Raw genomic sequence first — 16,753 nt, 5'->3', positions numbered from 1 at the left:
TGGTTTCTCTCACCTCACTCACATGAGGTGAAGCGGGAAAAAAAGTGCAGCAGCTTCCCCATTCCTCTTCCCTCATTTTTATGCAGAGCTTTAATTGACTTCAGCTTTTTTGTTTAAATACTAATCAACATTTTTAAGAGTTCACAGGACTTTATTACATTGATGCACTATTAATCTTTCATTATGTCAGGGCAGCTGCTGTTTAAAAGTCAGGTTTAGACCTGAAGAAGAAACATTTTCAGTTTTTTGCACACAAGAACAGATATGAATGCATGCCAGATTCCCAGATTTTTGTTTCTTTACAAGCTTTATTCGTTGAAAGAGTTTGTTTAATTAAAAATAAAAACAAGTTGATAAACCCAAGAAAAAAAAAACTCAACCTGCGAGATTTTTCCCCTCAAAATCGGTCAGTGAAAAATAACTTTCTGTGCCATCCGTTTAAAATCTCAGGTCGTCGTCGTAGGAGACGCCTGCATGAAAAGATTCTCAAAATAAAACTCTCAAAGCAGTAGTCAGAAAATGAAATAGAAAATACACAAAATGACAGTTTATTTATTTCTTGATTTTTCTTCTTAAAAAAAGGAGTCCACCACCAACAGAGTGCAACAACCAAAGATCAGTTTATCTATGAAGCAAAGCAGAGGGAGTGTTTATTGAGGGACTTAATTATTAGATTTTACAGCCGTTGGTGACTCTAATCAAAGCCCTCGACAAAAAGCTAAAATACAGTATCATCGACGTACATGTACACCTATTCACCTTTTTTGTTCTTTTGCTCAACAAAATTGTAAAATGATATGGTGTTAGTAGAGATTGTGCACCTTTTTTCCTTTTTATCAGTTTTTTTTAGTGGTATAAGAAAAAAAGATAATTCTTAAAAAAAAAATCAATAGAAAATACTGGGCAATTAGCACCGTTACTGTGTGATTTTAAGTCTTCTTATTTAAGTTAGGGATCAGCGCCTCGTCCTGTTCTGCTGCTGCTGCTGCTGCGCTCAGATGATCAGGTCGTTATCCACGTCCTCTGCAAAATAGCAAAACGGCAAAATATTCGTCAGCGGCATAATGACAAAGTCTGCACTATGAATTTACGTTGAAAAAAGTTTTCCAAGCAGTGGTACTCTGTTATTCATCACCAGAATTTGTACTTTTCTGACATTTCATTGTTCTGAAACCAAACATTTATTCTCTTATGCTAACGACTAAGGCTAATAGCAATAATAACGATGATGATGATAATGATGATGACGGTGGTGGTGATGGTGCTGCCGCTGCTGCCGCTCTGACGGTTGACACTCACGCTCCTTGATGCCGAAGCAGGCAGCCCATTCCTCCAGGGCGATGTAGTTGTCGCTGTCGGCGTCGCACTCATCGAAGAAGCGGGTGGTGCAATGCTCCATGGGAATGAGGGGGGCGCGCAGGGGAGAGAGCTCGGTGTGGGTGAGGAAACTGGGCGTGGGTGAGATGAAACAAGCGCAGGCAGATTAGTGCAACTCTGAGTGTCACAACCAGCGAGCAGTCTGAGCTTTAACTTCGCCTAGCTTTAGTATAGTCCGTTGATTGCGTATAAAGATGGGCATGCTCAGTGGCGCCACCTTGAGCTTCAGGTTTGTTTAAAAAATCGGTAGATCCCATATTAGGTTGTGTGGGTAGGATGATCGGAGGTGAGCAATGATTGGACCGTGAGTGACCCCCCCCTCCAACACTCACCCACTCGCTGGTAAGCAGACTCCACTTGGCCATTAAACTTTAGTCGGACCCACAACTTTATGGCCATTTTATCTCAAAATTAGATCAAATCAGACAAAATGGACATTACAGCCTCTTGGTTTATTTATTTATTTTTAACTAAAGATCTAGACCAACAAACTGTAACCAGTTTGTAACTGTGTGAATTGAATGCTCCTCCCCCACATTGACAGCCAGTCATTTTTAGTCTTTTTGCAACCAACGCTGGTGGTCCCTGCTGGCCAAATTATAGAATGCAGGCTTTTGGCACTACCTTATTGGCCATCTTTTTGAGACTGGATGCTCCCCCAACTTTTTATTGAATACGATCATTGTTATAGTCTAGATTTATCTTAGCCTAGTATCTAGTCCGTACTTTTTGAGTCTCTTTTGATTATTTCTAAACTAGCTTCAGCCTCTACAAGGAAGATAGAAGTGCTATGCTAAGCTATGAGGTGGCTCGGCCATACCCGTCAGCAGGGTGCTGGTCCAGCTGACCAAACTGCCAGTGGACGGGGAAGATGTACATGTTGTAGTTCTTCTGGAAGTCATGGGCCAGCAGGTCCAGGGTGTGCTCGCCAGCCTGCAGCCGCTTCTCATTCTCATGGATCTTCTTCACCTGGACCAGGACACGAAACAGATGTTTTTACACCAGATGGCTGGAAGAAGAAACTTCTTCGCTGGTGTTTATGTAGATTGCCCCAAACATCCCCACAGAGTGTTTTTTTTAAAGGCAGTGAAACACACACATGGCCCGAGTTCACTCTCAATATTTGTGATTTCCAAGTGGAAAGTCCAACGTAAAGGAATTTGCTCAGCGCTGACGGCAGAAGAAGTTTCAGACAGTGGAAACACCATGAGAAAGACGCTCAAGAAGAAGAAATTTCTGATTGGAGGATGGAGATGAAGGAGGTAGAGAAGAAGAAGAAGTGCTCTCACCCTCAGCTTCTGCTTCTCGGTCAGCAGGTTGTTGTCCTGGTCGCGCTCGTACAGCGTCACCAGCACGTTCTTCAGCCAGTCTCTCATGCGCAGGGGGAACTCCTTAATCTCCGAGTCCAAGCAGGGCTCGATGACTGAGGATGGGAGGGGAGGGACGGAGGGAGAAAGGGAAGGAGGGGGGACAGGCATAGAGGACTCATCACCTGCTGCACCCTGGGAAAACCTTTGATCCTTTAATGAGCTGGACAATAAATTTGACATGTACCATCCACAAAGCACCACCTAAGGGCTCCTGTGTGTGTGTGGGTGTGTGTGTGTGTGTGACTAGACAGATCCTGCAGCAGCAGACAGATCTGAAAGTAGGATTAAAATCCCACTTTAAGAAAAAAGAAACAAAATCCTCCAAAACTTCAAAAACACCAGGATGAGGATTTGGAGGATTGGGTCGAATGGTTGCAACATTGTAACTAAACATGAGAAGGTCACAGTCTAGAGGCCTTGAGCTGATGGATGGAAGGTGTTTTCTATCAGCTGCGGCACTTCTGAGGTGGATCAGTGCTGATTTGTTGATTTTAAAAAGATATGAAGGTATTTCCATTTTAGGTTAGTGGATTTTCAGACTAGAAGGAGGTTTTAATCTATGTCGTTAAGTCAAAACCTGCAAGAGAACAGGCCCTGGTTTTCAGGGTGGTGTCGCCGGCTCACATTTGCAGGGTCCGACGTAATCCAGGTGCAGCTTGTGGCCCTTCTTGGTTCCCTCCAGGGTGCACTTGGTGGCGAAGAACTGGCAGGAGGTCTCGTAGGTCTTGTTGTCGGTGCCGCAGACCTGTGACATGGAGACCGGGTCCAGCTCATAAGACTCGAGACTTTGTTCTTTTGTTTAAGAGCATGAGAAAGTTTTCTAGGGGGGAGTTGTCTGAACGGGAGTAAACAACAGCTGAGCAGAAGCGGTTGCCGACTGTCGCGGAGAAATGCCCGTCTGGTCTGAACAAGGAGGGCTGTGGCTGCACGCGATTTTTGTAGGTGCGCCACTTCGCGGGGCTTCCGCCTCCAGTGTGAAGCAGGCGTTAATCGCGCGTTAAAAGGAGTTTGAGTTAGGGCGTTATTAACGCATTAACTTCGACAGCCCTAAAATAAAAAATAAAAGCCTTTTAAAATAATATTCAAGAAGAATAAAGAATACCAAAATACATGCAATATAACAAAATGAATTTTGCACTAACTTAACTTGAAAGAACAAACTGTAATTATAATGTAATGTAATGATTATAATATATAGTTTTTAAAATTGTAAATACATTAAAATATTAGGTGCTAATGCTAGCACTTACGAAATATATTTTAGCATCATTATTATTATTATTATTATTATTATAATTATTATTATTATTATTATTATTATTATTATTATTATTATTATTATTATTATTAGTAGTAGTAGTAGTAGTAGTAGTAGTAGCAGCAGTAGCAGTAAACAAGCAGACGGCATTGGTGGAGTCTGTGCTGCATTCACTGTCTGAGCTGTGGTGGGGATCGTCAGACTCACATGCTCGAACTGTCCCTCGGCGGCGGGGCAGCTGGTGGGGTCCTGACACACACAAATGGGCGTGTTGACCTCGTCCGCCTCACACACCTTGCCCTTCTTGCAGTGGTGGTTCAGGCAGGGATCTTCAAAAATAAAAGCACAGCGAGATGTAAATCTGTTGCCGGAGGGGAAGAAACTGAGCTGTTTAGCGTCATTGCGAGACAGACGGAAAAAAATCTGCTTTCTCTGGCCATCTGAGCAGAGAAACCTTAGAGCTGAGCGAGCCCAGCAGCACAGGTCCTAAAAAGGAAAACTTTGCTCTGGCACTGCCTTAAATTTTTTATTGCGCTGACGTGTGCCGACGCACAAATCTGAACACAGAACACAAACATCTGTTATGTCAGTCGGACAGTGATTTCTTGAAAATTCATATTCACAACACTTATACGTTGGTGTGTTGGTGCTCTTGGAGAAATTGCCCCTGATTAGCTACAGCATAGGTGTCAAACTCTGCCCCATGGGCCAAAATTGGCCCACAGTGTAAATGTTTTTGGCCCGCGAGACAATACACAATCACTACTAGAGCTGGCCTGTCGGGATGATGCAGCACATGTACCGCTAATACTACAAATCCCAGAATTCTTTGCTGGTATTTTGGCACGTCAATCAGAACAGGACGTATATTATTTTCATATCTATTATTAGCACGTGAAAAAAGTTTACTGTTGAAATTTAAACAGGAATGCTGCAAATAAAAAAGAGGCATACGATTTTTATTTACATTTTATTTAATGTATTTTATTATTACGTTTTTTTTATTTGAAATTCAATTTTGCAAGTGTTCAATATTAAGTACTTTATTGTATAGTATTAAGCATTGCTTGTTCCATGTTCAGGTTGAAGGCAAAACTTGTCTGGGTCCACATAAAAAGGTTCGCAGTTATATCTGGAGGAAGATTTTTTCAATAAATGTCAATGTTGCCCCACGACTTTGTCCAATTTTGGCCCACTGAGTATTTGAGTTTGACACCTCTGAGCTACAGTATCCCAGCTTGGGAAGTTGCGCCCTCTGTGGCAGAAGCAAATATTTAAAAAACAAAAAACAAAAAGACATACAGGAACATTAAACACAGCAGACGCAAGCAAATTAAATAAACCTTCATGTGTTGCGCAGAAGCTTTTCACCTACGTCAGCAGGACTCCTCTGGTTTAATAGGAACCTTCACTGTTAGCACTAGTTGGGTTTTTTCCACAAATAAAATTTCCGAAACGTTCCGTCATTTTCTCTCCTTCCCACCCGAGGTGACGAGTGTGAGAGGCCGAGTCCAGCACAGTGAGCCTGTTGTCAGACAGTCGGAGGCTGAAAGGAGTAATTACAGCCATTGGCTGAGACCATCTACAGCCCAGCTGAGAGGCGGTGGCGACGGCGGTGACGCCTTCAAACAAACAAGGTGTTTTTTTCTGTTAATAGACACTTTATGGAAGCCTGCGGTGTTCACTGTGGTTACATAAAATCTATTTATTTCCCCTCAGCTTTTAACTTTTATTGAAACCTTTAAAACCTCCTTTCAAAAGAAAATCTCCCCATAAAATCTGAAATATAGAGAAGCAGCGGACGCGTTGGGTGGTTGTAACATTGTTGTAATCTTGTTGCAACATTGTTGTAACATTGTTGCAGTGTTGTTGTAGCATTGTTGTAGCATTGTTGCAACATCATTCCAACATTGTTGTACCGTTATTACAATATTTCATGCAATACTGTTACAGCGTTGTTGCAACATTGTTGGTGTCGATGTCAATCATGAATCCAACATCGTGGTAAAAAAAAAAGAGGCAGATCATTGACTTCCTGAGTGTCAGGTGACCTGTCTCACTCCACAGCCCCAAACCTTCTTATTTTCGCCGCCTGCATTTTAGTTTTGTGCCAACTTACTCTCCACGACTTCGTCCTCCACGATCTCGATGGCTTCATCGAAGTCGCCCACCTCAATCTGGACCGGGTTGGCACCAACCCCTGTCTCCTTTGTGATGGGGGAGGGAAGAGGTCAAAGGTCAGACTGGACACTCTTTCTGGGTTTCCTCGCACAAAAAAACACCACCGGACCAACCAGGCGGATGTCACCGCTGACTTGCAGGCTCCGCCCTGGACGGCCGGGCAGCGTGCGGGCAGCCGCCAGACCATAATACCCAGCAATAACAGGGCAGCTGGCTCCACATGTGGCCAGAACACAAGGAACCTGATGGTTTCCTCTGGCCTGGCTCTGCTAAAATTACCAGCTGTGGGATCTCTGGTCCCGCCGGACCTCTGCAGCAGGAAACCATAAAAAACATTCACACGGAGTCCTGCTGGAACAGCCCTGTTTTGCTCCTCCGGTGGGGGTGAGGGGACTAGCTGGGCGAATGGATTTGGGTGGAACGTGAAGCAGAAAAGAAGAAGAACCGGAATGTTCTGTTCTGGCAAAAGTCTGGATCAGAACCGATGAAGAACTAAAACTCGATTTACAGAAGCTCTTTTTATGGACAAGGGAATTTTTTTTTGTTGATCTAATGAATAATGTTGGAATCCCTCTAAACAAGTCATGTGACTTATCACATCCAGTGAATGTCAAAGGTCAAATTCCCACCAGCCTCCTGGTGTTTTGCATCGTGTGATAAGTGGACTTTTTTTTACCCGGCTTTGTTGCTTTGTGTAGTTGCTGGTTATTTTTTTTTCAGCAGTAGTTGTAGTTTCTCAGCTTCTACCGACAAGTTTTCTCATCGCTAAACACATTAAACACAAAAAAGCAGCTGAAGACTTTCGGCTGCTTGGCCGGAAAAAGAAAAAGCGCTCCGCAGCCGCAGATGAGATGAGATCATCTGTGTGTGCGAGCAGCTGCTCACACCAGGGAGCTGCCTGCCGCCTGGATGCCGGAGAAAAATGAAGAAGAATGTGGGAGGGAAACGTCGTATTTTGAATTATGGCTGGCGGGAAACCCCCCCCCCCCCAAAAGAAATGATAAAGTAAAACTGAAGCTGCAGGAAACAGTAGGAACCAGAGAGAGACAAGAAAAAATAACTTCAGTGTTGACCCTGATTTATTGTATTGCATTAAAAGTATATATACAGTATATGTATATATATATATATATATATATATATATATATATATATATATATATATACGTGTATACAGTACTATACACAATATACACAATAGATGTGTGTGTGTGTGTGTGTGTGTGTGTGTGTGTGTGTGTGTGTGTGTGTTTGTATAATAAAAATAACCAATTAAAAACTCAGCGTTAAACAAGAAATCAGCAGCTGGTCTCACCTCCACAACTGGCTCCTCAGTCACCAACTCCTCCTCCACCATTGGCACCTCCTCAGTCTGGAACACACACACACACACACAGACACACACGTTAAACCACTGGACAGTCTGTTTTTTTTTTTTTTTTTTTGAGAAAGCAAACATTAAATCTTCAGAGCTGTGTGCAATTATAGGATGCATTCTGGGAGAGGAACATCTGATGCACGCAGACGCACACACACACACACACACACACACACACACACACTTACACATGCACACACACGCACACAGGAAGGCAAGCATGGAAACTGACATTCTCGCACGTGGAGCGAGAACAAACAGGAGAGGAGAGACAAGGAGACTCACAAAGACAGGAAATCACTCATAGAGAAAGACATGGCAGGCAACACACACACACACACACACACACACACACACACACACACACACACACACACACACGTGGATGAGAACTCACGGGGGCAGCCATGGCGTGGCCAGCCAGGCACAGGACGAAGAAAATCCAGACCCTCATCTTCAATGTCTGAGGAGACAAACGACAGCCAATGATTCACTGGCATTGCTGCATTTTTGGCCAACAGCAAATAAGAATAAATCATCAACAACAACAACAACAACAACAACAACACCAATAGTCTGAGCTAACCGAACTATTTGGTCCTGTTCTGCTCGGTACACAGTGGCAAACAACGGTATTTCGATTCGTTTGGGCAGGTCACAAAACTTTATCAAAACGCACATGTTGTGCAAGTAGAGCCACAGACTGGTGGTGCAGCCTTTTTGTGCCGCGGTTACCAATAATTTCACTTGTTTCAGCACAGCCACGTCAATTATCCCAACCCTCCTCAGCCCGCGACCTGCTCCCAACAAATAGACCAAATATCTCTTCGAACGCGGCTTTTCATTCCATCAAAAAGGTGGTTGCAAACAGCCTTAATAGGCTTATGTAACTTCCAAGTGCCAAGTGCATGGAACAAGGAACAGAATACAAAAACATGACGCATTTACCACGTTAACCCGAGCATCTCTCTTTGGGAAAGCAAAGTAGAATATAGCTGCCTAAGATAATAATTACAGTCCAGCTACAGTCCTGAAACTCACTAATCTTTCTCCTCCCCGTTTGTTGTTGTTGTGGCGCACACATTTTGCGCCTGTTAAAAATAAATCTCTCACATTTGTGAGAAAAAAAAGTGAAAACAAAAATCATTTCAAAATCCCATTCCATCCGTTTGACCTGCCCCAGCCCAATAAAGTCATAATGTCTTGATTCGGCTGTGAGTGGGTTAACATTTTTGTTTATTTTTATTGGATAGTCAGAAACTTTATATTTCATTTGTGTGGTTTTATGTTTGCTTAATTTGATCTAATGGTGCACTTTTTTTTTTAAATAGAGTTTGTGGTTTGATTATATCTGTTCTTTTAAATATTTTTAACAAACACAACCAACCACCAACAACAACAACTGACAAGCTCCAATAATGGCCTGCAGTCACACAACAAAAGCATCTAGACACAACGTGTAGCGCCGCTCTCGGCCTCTTATGGACGCCTTCCCAGAATCCCCCGGATAAAAAAATAAAATGCCTGAGTGTCGTCTTTGTTGGATGCCAGGGTCCTGTTGGAAACACATATCTGGTTGTCCAACACACTGAGAGGGGTTTTTTTCTTCTTCGTCTCTCCGCAGCACAGGAGCCGACAGAGTTTGTGTTTCGGACCACTCGGACTTATTGCGCTGCCGTTTGGTGGAAAAGCAGCCGTGTCAACAGCTCCCGTCTCTCAATGCAATCTATTTTTTCACCCCCTGATGTTTACACCGGGCCGCTCTTTTTGGAAAATTTGCACTTTGTAAAGCTTCGTAAAAACACTTGTTTGCATTTGCACAAAAAGCGTGTGTGACTCCGGGCAACGCCAAGTGGAGAAACCCCCCTGGGGCAAAATAAAATCACTGTAGTAGAAGTGTCTGCTGAACTTGTTTTAGACTGACCAATTCTGACAGTTTAAACACAGACTAAATTACCAAAAATCTAAATCAAACATTTCAGAAAGAAAATTGATTAAACCTTAATGTAGCAAAATTCTGTATTGATAACATCTGTGCAGATGTCCATGCATACAAAGTTAATATGTTTATTGATGCTTTTTAACGCGCTTTGCAGTCATAACATCTGGGGCTTCAGGTGTTTTCGCCCCACAACTCTCATCTCACCCGCAACGTTGGAGTTTGTGTTTGTTGCAGCTGTCTGTCTGATTGTGACGTCACAAAGGTCGACAGAGAATTTAGTGCAACTCCCAACTGTGGACACGTTGTTGATCCCGTTCATCCACAAACTATGCACTAGTTGTGCCACGCTAGCGTTAGCCACAGTGCTAACAGCACATCAGTAGTAGTAATAGTTATTCACCTCCTTCTGGCTTTTTCTAGTTTGTGACTTGGAGGGATGTAGCTCCTAGCATTCTAGCTTGCTTTCAGAGGACTTAGGTAAGTCCGGGGTTGTGGAAAATAACTTATTTTTTGGTGTTTTTTAGCCACATTTCTGAGACGACGAAGAGCAAGAACAAAACAAGAACAAGAAGAACAAGTGATTCTCTGTGTTATGACGTCGCCGTGCTTCCCTTCTCTTCCTTTCCCCGACCCTCTATCTCGCGTTCCATCAGCAAGACAGCAGCTGATTCTCCCAAAAGTAATCTGTCCTGTTATCTTATCTGGCTGCAGTGTCACAAATACACCAGCAGGTTGTTGTGGCTGCAAACTCCTCTGTATCGCTTTTTTCTTCTCCTTTCTTTTCTTTGGCTCTGAACTCAAAAGGGAACATGAATTTATCTCAGGATTCTTATAAGTTTGATCTCGGATTGGGGCTGAAAAGTCTCCTTGCAAAGTAAAAAGAGAGAGAGAGAGAGAAAAAAAAAAAAAACCCTAGTCCTGAAGCTGGCTGACACAGTTTGTGCGATACACACAGCGGATCAGTGGGGGATAATAGGATTTAGCAAACAGGGTCTTGAATTGTTGGAATTCCAGCGAGGGTTTGACCGCTGAGGACTCACAGTGAATGTGTTCTACACGTCAGCTGGGGAACTTTGTTGAAACCTTCTGTTGGTTTAGTTTTTTTTGTTTGTTTGTTTTAACAGGATTTTTTTTTAACGCTCTTCTTTTGAATTGAACATGACTGGAAATTGTTTGAACGAAGTACTCCACACCACTAGGGGGTGATAAACTCTTAAGTCAGATGCATTCTAGCAGCCCACGCCTGAGTTTGTTGGTTTTATGTTTGGCAGTGAATCCTGAATGAAATATAATAATTGATTTAAAATTTCTATGTATAGATAGTTAGAGCTGTTTTGATTAGATCGTAGCTTTGTGGGCCGTTTCCTTTTGTTTCTTTTTTTTTTTTTTAAAAAAGGAGAGATTTTAAATTAGATATATTGATAGACAAAATGTTGGGCATTTATTTAGCAGGACACAATTCAATTAAATAATTTCAATCATTTATTTCCGAGACATGACCGAAAGTGGGATAGCGTTTTTTATTTTTGTGGAATAAACTTGAGTGTTGGAATAAAGTTGGGTCGCGACTTCATGATGAGGTGAAAAAATGTTGGTCTGAGACTCCACTAGTTGAGAATCACTGGTGTGGATCATCTTGCTAAGCATCACAGGCATCTTATCGTTGGTTCCGGCCAGCGATACAGTCGCCGAGGATTTTCAAATCTATGGCGCCTTAGGAAAAGAAAAAAATCTTGCTGTTTGCAATTGTGAGAAGAGCGAAACGCAGAAAAGAATAAATCTCTGTTCCGACAGGGTAACTGTACGTGGGAGGGCGCAGCCTCGGAAAAACACAAGAGGAGGCGAGGCGCTAAGTAACTTGGCCGCGAGGAGCTCTTGACATTTGTGTGTGTGTGTGTGTGTGTGTGTGTGTGGAGGGAGGTGGGGGGAGGGGTGGGGTGGAGAAAGGAGGATGGAGGAGAAAAATGCCCTGACATTTAGCGTCTGAATAGGAGCGACGTGTTTGGACGGGAAAAGTTTGTACGCCGTCGCCCCCGGAGGCTGAGCGGCCTGTCAACAGGTTTCTTAGCCACAAAGAAAAAGAAAAAAACACTCGTAGGAAAACAAACCTATGGATTTTTCTTCCTTTTTTTTACGGCCCTGAGGTGACATTTTTTCCTCCCGTTGCCGTCGCCAGGAGCGCAGCGGCGTGTTTGACATTTGCTGGCGTTCCCGCAGCGAATTTGGACGAGGATGGACAGAAGTTTTTCTTTTCTTTTCAAATCTCTTCAAGGTCAAAGGTCGATGGTCCTTCGCTGCTCAAAACTAGCCGTGTTGCGTAGCACCTGTTCACGCTAACAAGAAGCCGTGCATTGCGTTGTCTTATGGTTTTCCTGTATGTTGTGGTGTGAGAGAGATTTTTTTTTTTTTTTAAAGAAAAAAAAATATTTTTCGGCATCGCAGAGAAATGTTTTTTTTGGGGAGTGGCGGCCACTGCTGGTGAAAGTCGAGAAGTCGTGAGTGGAAAAACAAATGCCGTCTTCTTCACCTTCTGCCGCTTTGACCTGAGTCAGGTGAAGGTGTCCGATCTGTAGAGGGCGCCGGCTGGTCACTGTTTGACTTGGAGGGAACCGAGTGTTCCCGCTGCTCGGCCGTATTCCTGTTTGGGGCGCGGTGGAAACAGGACGGAAAGGTGTGTGCGTGTGTGTGTGTTTGTGTGTGTGTGTTTTGGGGAAGGGGGGCTGCTTGCTGACTCAACAGCTAAACAAATTGTTTTATTTGGAGAGCGACGATCATAATCAAACAGGGCTAAAAAGGGAAGTTGAGACTCATGAAGGAGTCCTTGTCTCACCTCCGTTTCATTTGGGGAAGAAAAAAAAACCTGCGTCCCCCCCCCAGACCCCACCTCCTACCCCAACCCCCACCCTCTCCTGTCCCGTCGCTTTAGATGGGACTTTGGAGGAATTCTTTTCTCCTCCTTCCTTTTGGCAACGTTTGTAACTCCCGAGAGTGGAAAAACAAGCCGGCGGCGGACAAATACGATTTTTTCACTGGAGTCATTTCCTCCGTCTGCACAACTGGAATGCTTTTAATATCGCTGTTTTATTGAAAGCTGCATGAAGTGAGTTTTTTTTTTTTTTTTAAAAAAAAGGTCTCTCAGTGGCTGCAGTCATCGCTCATCCTGAGGTGACGTGTCGGCTGCTCAGTGGTTTTCCTGCCGGTTTTCCAAACCTCTAATTACACTTCAGACTTCTGCTGCTGCTGCTTCACTTTTTCATGCATTTCATGCATTAGCAGGGCTAAAAAAAAAAATAATAAAAAAGGTTTCTCCACAGCTTCTTCACAGTTTGATGGAATTTTTTTCCAGCATCCACAGGGTCCAAGCTAAATGAATAGAAAATGTGCTTTTTTTTTTTTACTGCTCCAGAAGGTCTGAAGATGTTTCTCGACCGTCACGTTTACACATTGTGTCCTTATTTGGAACAAATGAAGGAGAATCTGAGTTGTAATCAAACCCCTGACTGGGTTCAAACCAGTTCAAGTTACTGGGGACAAAGAGCAGCTTGAGGGACCAGAAACAGTGAAACCCGAGTCTCAGGGTCACCTGACCTCTTCCTGGATTAGCCGCCACCCTCAGAGGAGATGAGGTGACATTAAATGTTTGTGGGGGGTTTTTTTGCTTGTTTTTTTTTGCCTTCACTGCACAGCAAAGTGATGTGATGAGGTTTCTGAGGGAAGAACATCGAAGAAATGAATATTATTTTTGTTTGTGGTAAAAGTGGTTCTGCTCTGTTTTATCTTGACTAGGTTTGGTAGCATCAACTCCTCCTTTGTCTCCCTCTGCCAGGCAGCAGAAGCAGCAGACAGGCTCCTTCCCGTCCTGGGAAAAAAAAAAAAAGTTTGGGGGAGAGCAGTGTGGATTGCCAAGCTGGCCGGGTCAAATTTTCCCAGGATCCTTTGCTCTCAAGCCCTCATCTCCCTCTGGAGTCCAGAAGCCTGGACGGACAGACAGACGGTTCAGGGGGAATAGCTGTCGCTGACAGCAGGTGGGGAAGTGAAAAAAAACAACCCAGGAATCTCCTCTGAGGAGCCACAGAAAGACGTGGATGGGGTGTTTGTTTGTTTATTTGTTTTCAGGTGCTCCCACTTCCTGTTTCTCTCTTGGCTCTGACCAATGAACGTTGTGCAAAACTCAAAAAAGGTTGCCAGCAGCGTCTCCTCTGAACTCCACACTTCAAACATTTTTGGGGCCTAGCGTGCTCAAACATTGCCTACAATCCCCCGGTGATGTCACAAAGTGGCACCGAGTCCTCTCAGAGGCGACTGCTGACCAATGCCCCCCCCCTCCCCCCAACTCCCCCTACAACAAAGCCTCAGTTTGTTTTTTTTAGCAGGAGACTACTAAACCACCTTTAAAGGAGCTTTATGGACAAACTGGGTGAGAATCGACAGAACCGGGACGTTTGCAGAGGGTGAGAACCAGCGGAGTCGCAAAAGGAAGAAGAAAAAAGGGAAGAAAGAGGAGAACCATTCCCCACCCCCCCGCGCCCCCCTGTTGTTGCCACGAGAACGAGGACAAACGTGCACGTTTCCATGCACAGAGCGAGCAAGCAAGGGAGCGAGTGAGCGAGCTGCTGAGGCTTCTGATGAACAACGGCGCATTCTTTCACACGAGGAGAGCAATCAGGGAGGGGGGGGCAGGGGTTTGAGAGGTCCTGTTGCTGGAATCCTCTGCCCCCCCCCGTTCCCTCCCTCCCCCTCTTCTTCACTGTCGCTCATAAAACTCCACTCTCAGAACTTCATTAAACTTCAAGTCGTTGAGTCTCTCTGAGTGAATCACGACACGTCCCTTTCTCCCTCGCCTCAACCCTCCCACCCATCCTCCTCTTCTGGCTGCCGATGTGGCACACACAAAGGTCCCCCCCCCCGCCCCCACCCGCCCCAGCTCCCCTCCCCCCTCCTCCTTCATCACCGCTCGTCTACCTGCAGGTTTCCTCTGAACAGCAGCTGTGTTTTCTTTGTCCTGGGAGTAATAACGGGACCGTCTGACGTCACTTTTTAAACTCAAAAAACCAGCTGTCACTCGCCTCAAAAGCTAGAGACTCGCTTGTAATTTTTCCGTTTGTTTCTTTGCATGCTCGGGGGTGGGAGGGAGTGAAATAGAAGAAAGTCTGGAAGTTGAGAAGCTGAGCGAAGCAGAGGAAATATAATAGTTGCATTGAGCAGATTTGAGCAGACAAAAAACAAAACAAACAAAGAAAAAAACACAACTTTCCACTTCCAGAAAACAGGAGAACCCCCCTCCACCCTCTCCCTCCACCCCCCCCCCCCCCCCCCCATCAGCACCCCCAGTCTCTGAGTCACCCCACCCCACTGATTTGGTCCGTCAGATAGGAGCTCTCTTACCTTTGACTCTTGAGCGGCGGAGCAGTCGGCTGTTCGCTGTCGATCTGACGGCTCGGAACACTTCACACAGGAGACATTTCCAGTGGGACGTCCCACCCAGACCCAACCCCCCCACCACCACCACCTCAGCCTCCCCCCACCCTCTTCCTGCCCCTGCTGCTGCTAGGGGGCGGGGCTTAGCATGGCCTCCTCCACTGAGTCTGGACTGGAGTCTCCCTGCTTACAGCAGCAGAAGCCATAAAAAACTGGTGCCGGGTCAATGAGAGCAGTCCAGTCACAGACCAATGGAGGAAAAAATAGATTAAATTAAAAGTTTGGGCAGATAATCTTGTAAATTCCTTGAGATTTGAATGATAATAAATCTCAACTTTTTCCCCCAGTAGGAAACACAGTGTTTTGAGTGTCAATCTAGAAAACAGGAGGATGGAGGAGAAAAATGTCCTGACATTGGGTGGGGGGCACTTCTTGTTTGACTTTTGACTGCTTCAGCCAATCAGACGGCCCGACACAGACGCCGGGACTCAGTGCAAACAGACTGTTGCGGAGAATTCGCAGCAAACCATGAAAGCTGGTGGAACTTCCAGCTCATCCCCCTGCTGACCGCACCACCACCACCACCACCTGTCAGCTGGCAGGCAGGAGCAGTTGAGCGCCGAGTCTTATGATCATTCCCCCTTTCACGTTAGGTGTTCTCCGTCTTTGTTTGGACTGCTTCTGTCTGCTGATGTGAGGAACAGCTGGATGAAAGGGAGGACGGAGCTGTTGTGCAACGTGGCATTTTTTTTTTTTTTTTACATTCCTGCTTAAAATGGAGATGAAGAGGAGGAGATGGGGGAGAGAGTGAGGAGGCTGTGAGACTCTCCTCCTCCTCCTCCTCCTCCTCCTCCTTCTCCTCACTTCATCTTTTTCCCCTACCTTTTATTTCCCTCCTTCCCTTCCTCCCTCGCTCACCCCTTCCCCTCCCTAACTCACCCCTACTCCCTCTCTCTCTCCCTTTCCTCTCTCCCTCTGTATACGTGGCACTTGTCTCTCTGTGTTTGACTCAACATGTCTCACTGGGATGATGATGAAGATGGGTGTTTTCCCCTCCAGTCGTGTGCAGGTTCCAACATGAGAACCTCAGCAGCTCAACGACCGTGTCATTTTGATTAAATGAGCTTGAAGACACTTTAAATGTCATCAATACCCCCCTGCCCCCCCCCAAAAAAATAAAAATAAAATAATAATAATAATAATAATAATAATAATAATAATAATAATAATAATAATAATAATAATAATAATAATCATCCCCCCCCAAAAACGTGCTTTTCAAAAGTCATTTTGCTGCTTTTTGTTGCTGAGACCTTGAGGCACCGACCACCAAAAGCCTGCAGGGGTCCCACAGGTTGGTAAGCAGTTCCAGCTAGCACAGGGTACTTTACGTCTCCTGTGCATTTACGCCTCCAGGGGGAGCAAGTGATAACTAGGAATCAGTGAGCAAAAGAGTGCCATTAAATCACGTACACAAACATTAAAAAGGGCGTATTTAGCCCTGTTTGCTGTCTCTTGCTGAAAGTGAAGCTTTTTATTGAGGCTTCACCATTTTTTGACTAAGAAACAAGGTGGTTTCATGTGGGCAGAGCCAACACTGGACTAGGGGTGTGACTAGTGATCAGGGACAGGTATCAGTGCCCTTTGTGACATCACAAAGCAGGCCTGCATTGTCGCTGAAGTAATTTTGTCTGTTGTTTTTTGTTTTTTATTAAAAAAAATTGTTTCAATGTTAAGAAGAGTGACGCTAGCAGCCCAATACCAGTCAGGCTGTGTATCACCATCACATGAGTTCTCAGTAGTTTCTCACTTCCTAGTAGCTAGTTCAT

General features: G+C 44.6%; 1 protein-coding gene and 1 long non-coding RNA gene across 2 annotated transcripts in view; one reads left to right on the top strand and one right to left on the bottom strand.

Annotated features, from left to right (window-relative positions):
- Positions 1-16,753, top strand: part of LOC142899708 (uncharacterized) — a 272,243-nt gene that overhangs the window by 219,074 nt on the left and 36,416 nt on the right. The gene's annotated exons all lie outside the window — the stretch shown is intronic.
- Positions 533-15,011, bottom strand: sparc (secreted protein, acidic, cysteine-rich (osteonectin)). The gene is made up of 10 exons (XM_076043437.1): positions 14,892-15,011; positions 7,962-8,027; positions 7,502-7,558; positions 6,125-6,212; positions 4,213-4,334; positions 3,372-3,492; positions 2,667-2,800; positions 2,198-2,346; positions 1,300-1,448; positions 533-1,023 (listed from the first exon to the last, which is right to left on the bottom strand). The coding sequence occupies exons 2-10, from the start codon at positions 8,016-8,018 to the stop codon at positions 995-997; spliced, it is 906 nt and encodes a 301-aa protein (XP_075899552.1). The 5' UTR covers positions 8,019-8,027; positions 14,892-15,011; the 3' UTR covers positions 533-994.

Source organism: Nelusetta ayraudi, unplaced genomic scaffold (genome assembly GCF_046127955.1).
Source record: "Nelusetta ayraudi isolate G7.1 ecotype Tasmania unplaced genomic scaffold, CSIRO-AGI_Nayr_v1 ptg000075l, whole genome shotgun sequence".
Taxonomy (NCBI): domain Eukaryota; kingdom Metazoa; phylum Chordata; class Actinopteri; order Tetraodontiformes; family Monacanthidae; genus Nelusetta; species Nelusetta ayraudi.
This window is presented reverse-complemented; position numbering and strand designations above follow the sequence as displayed.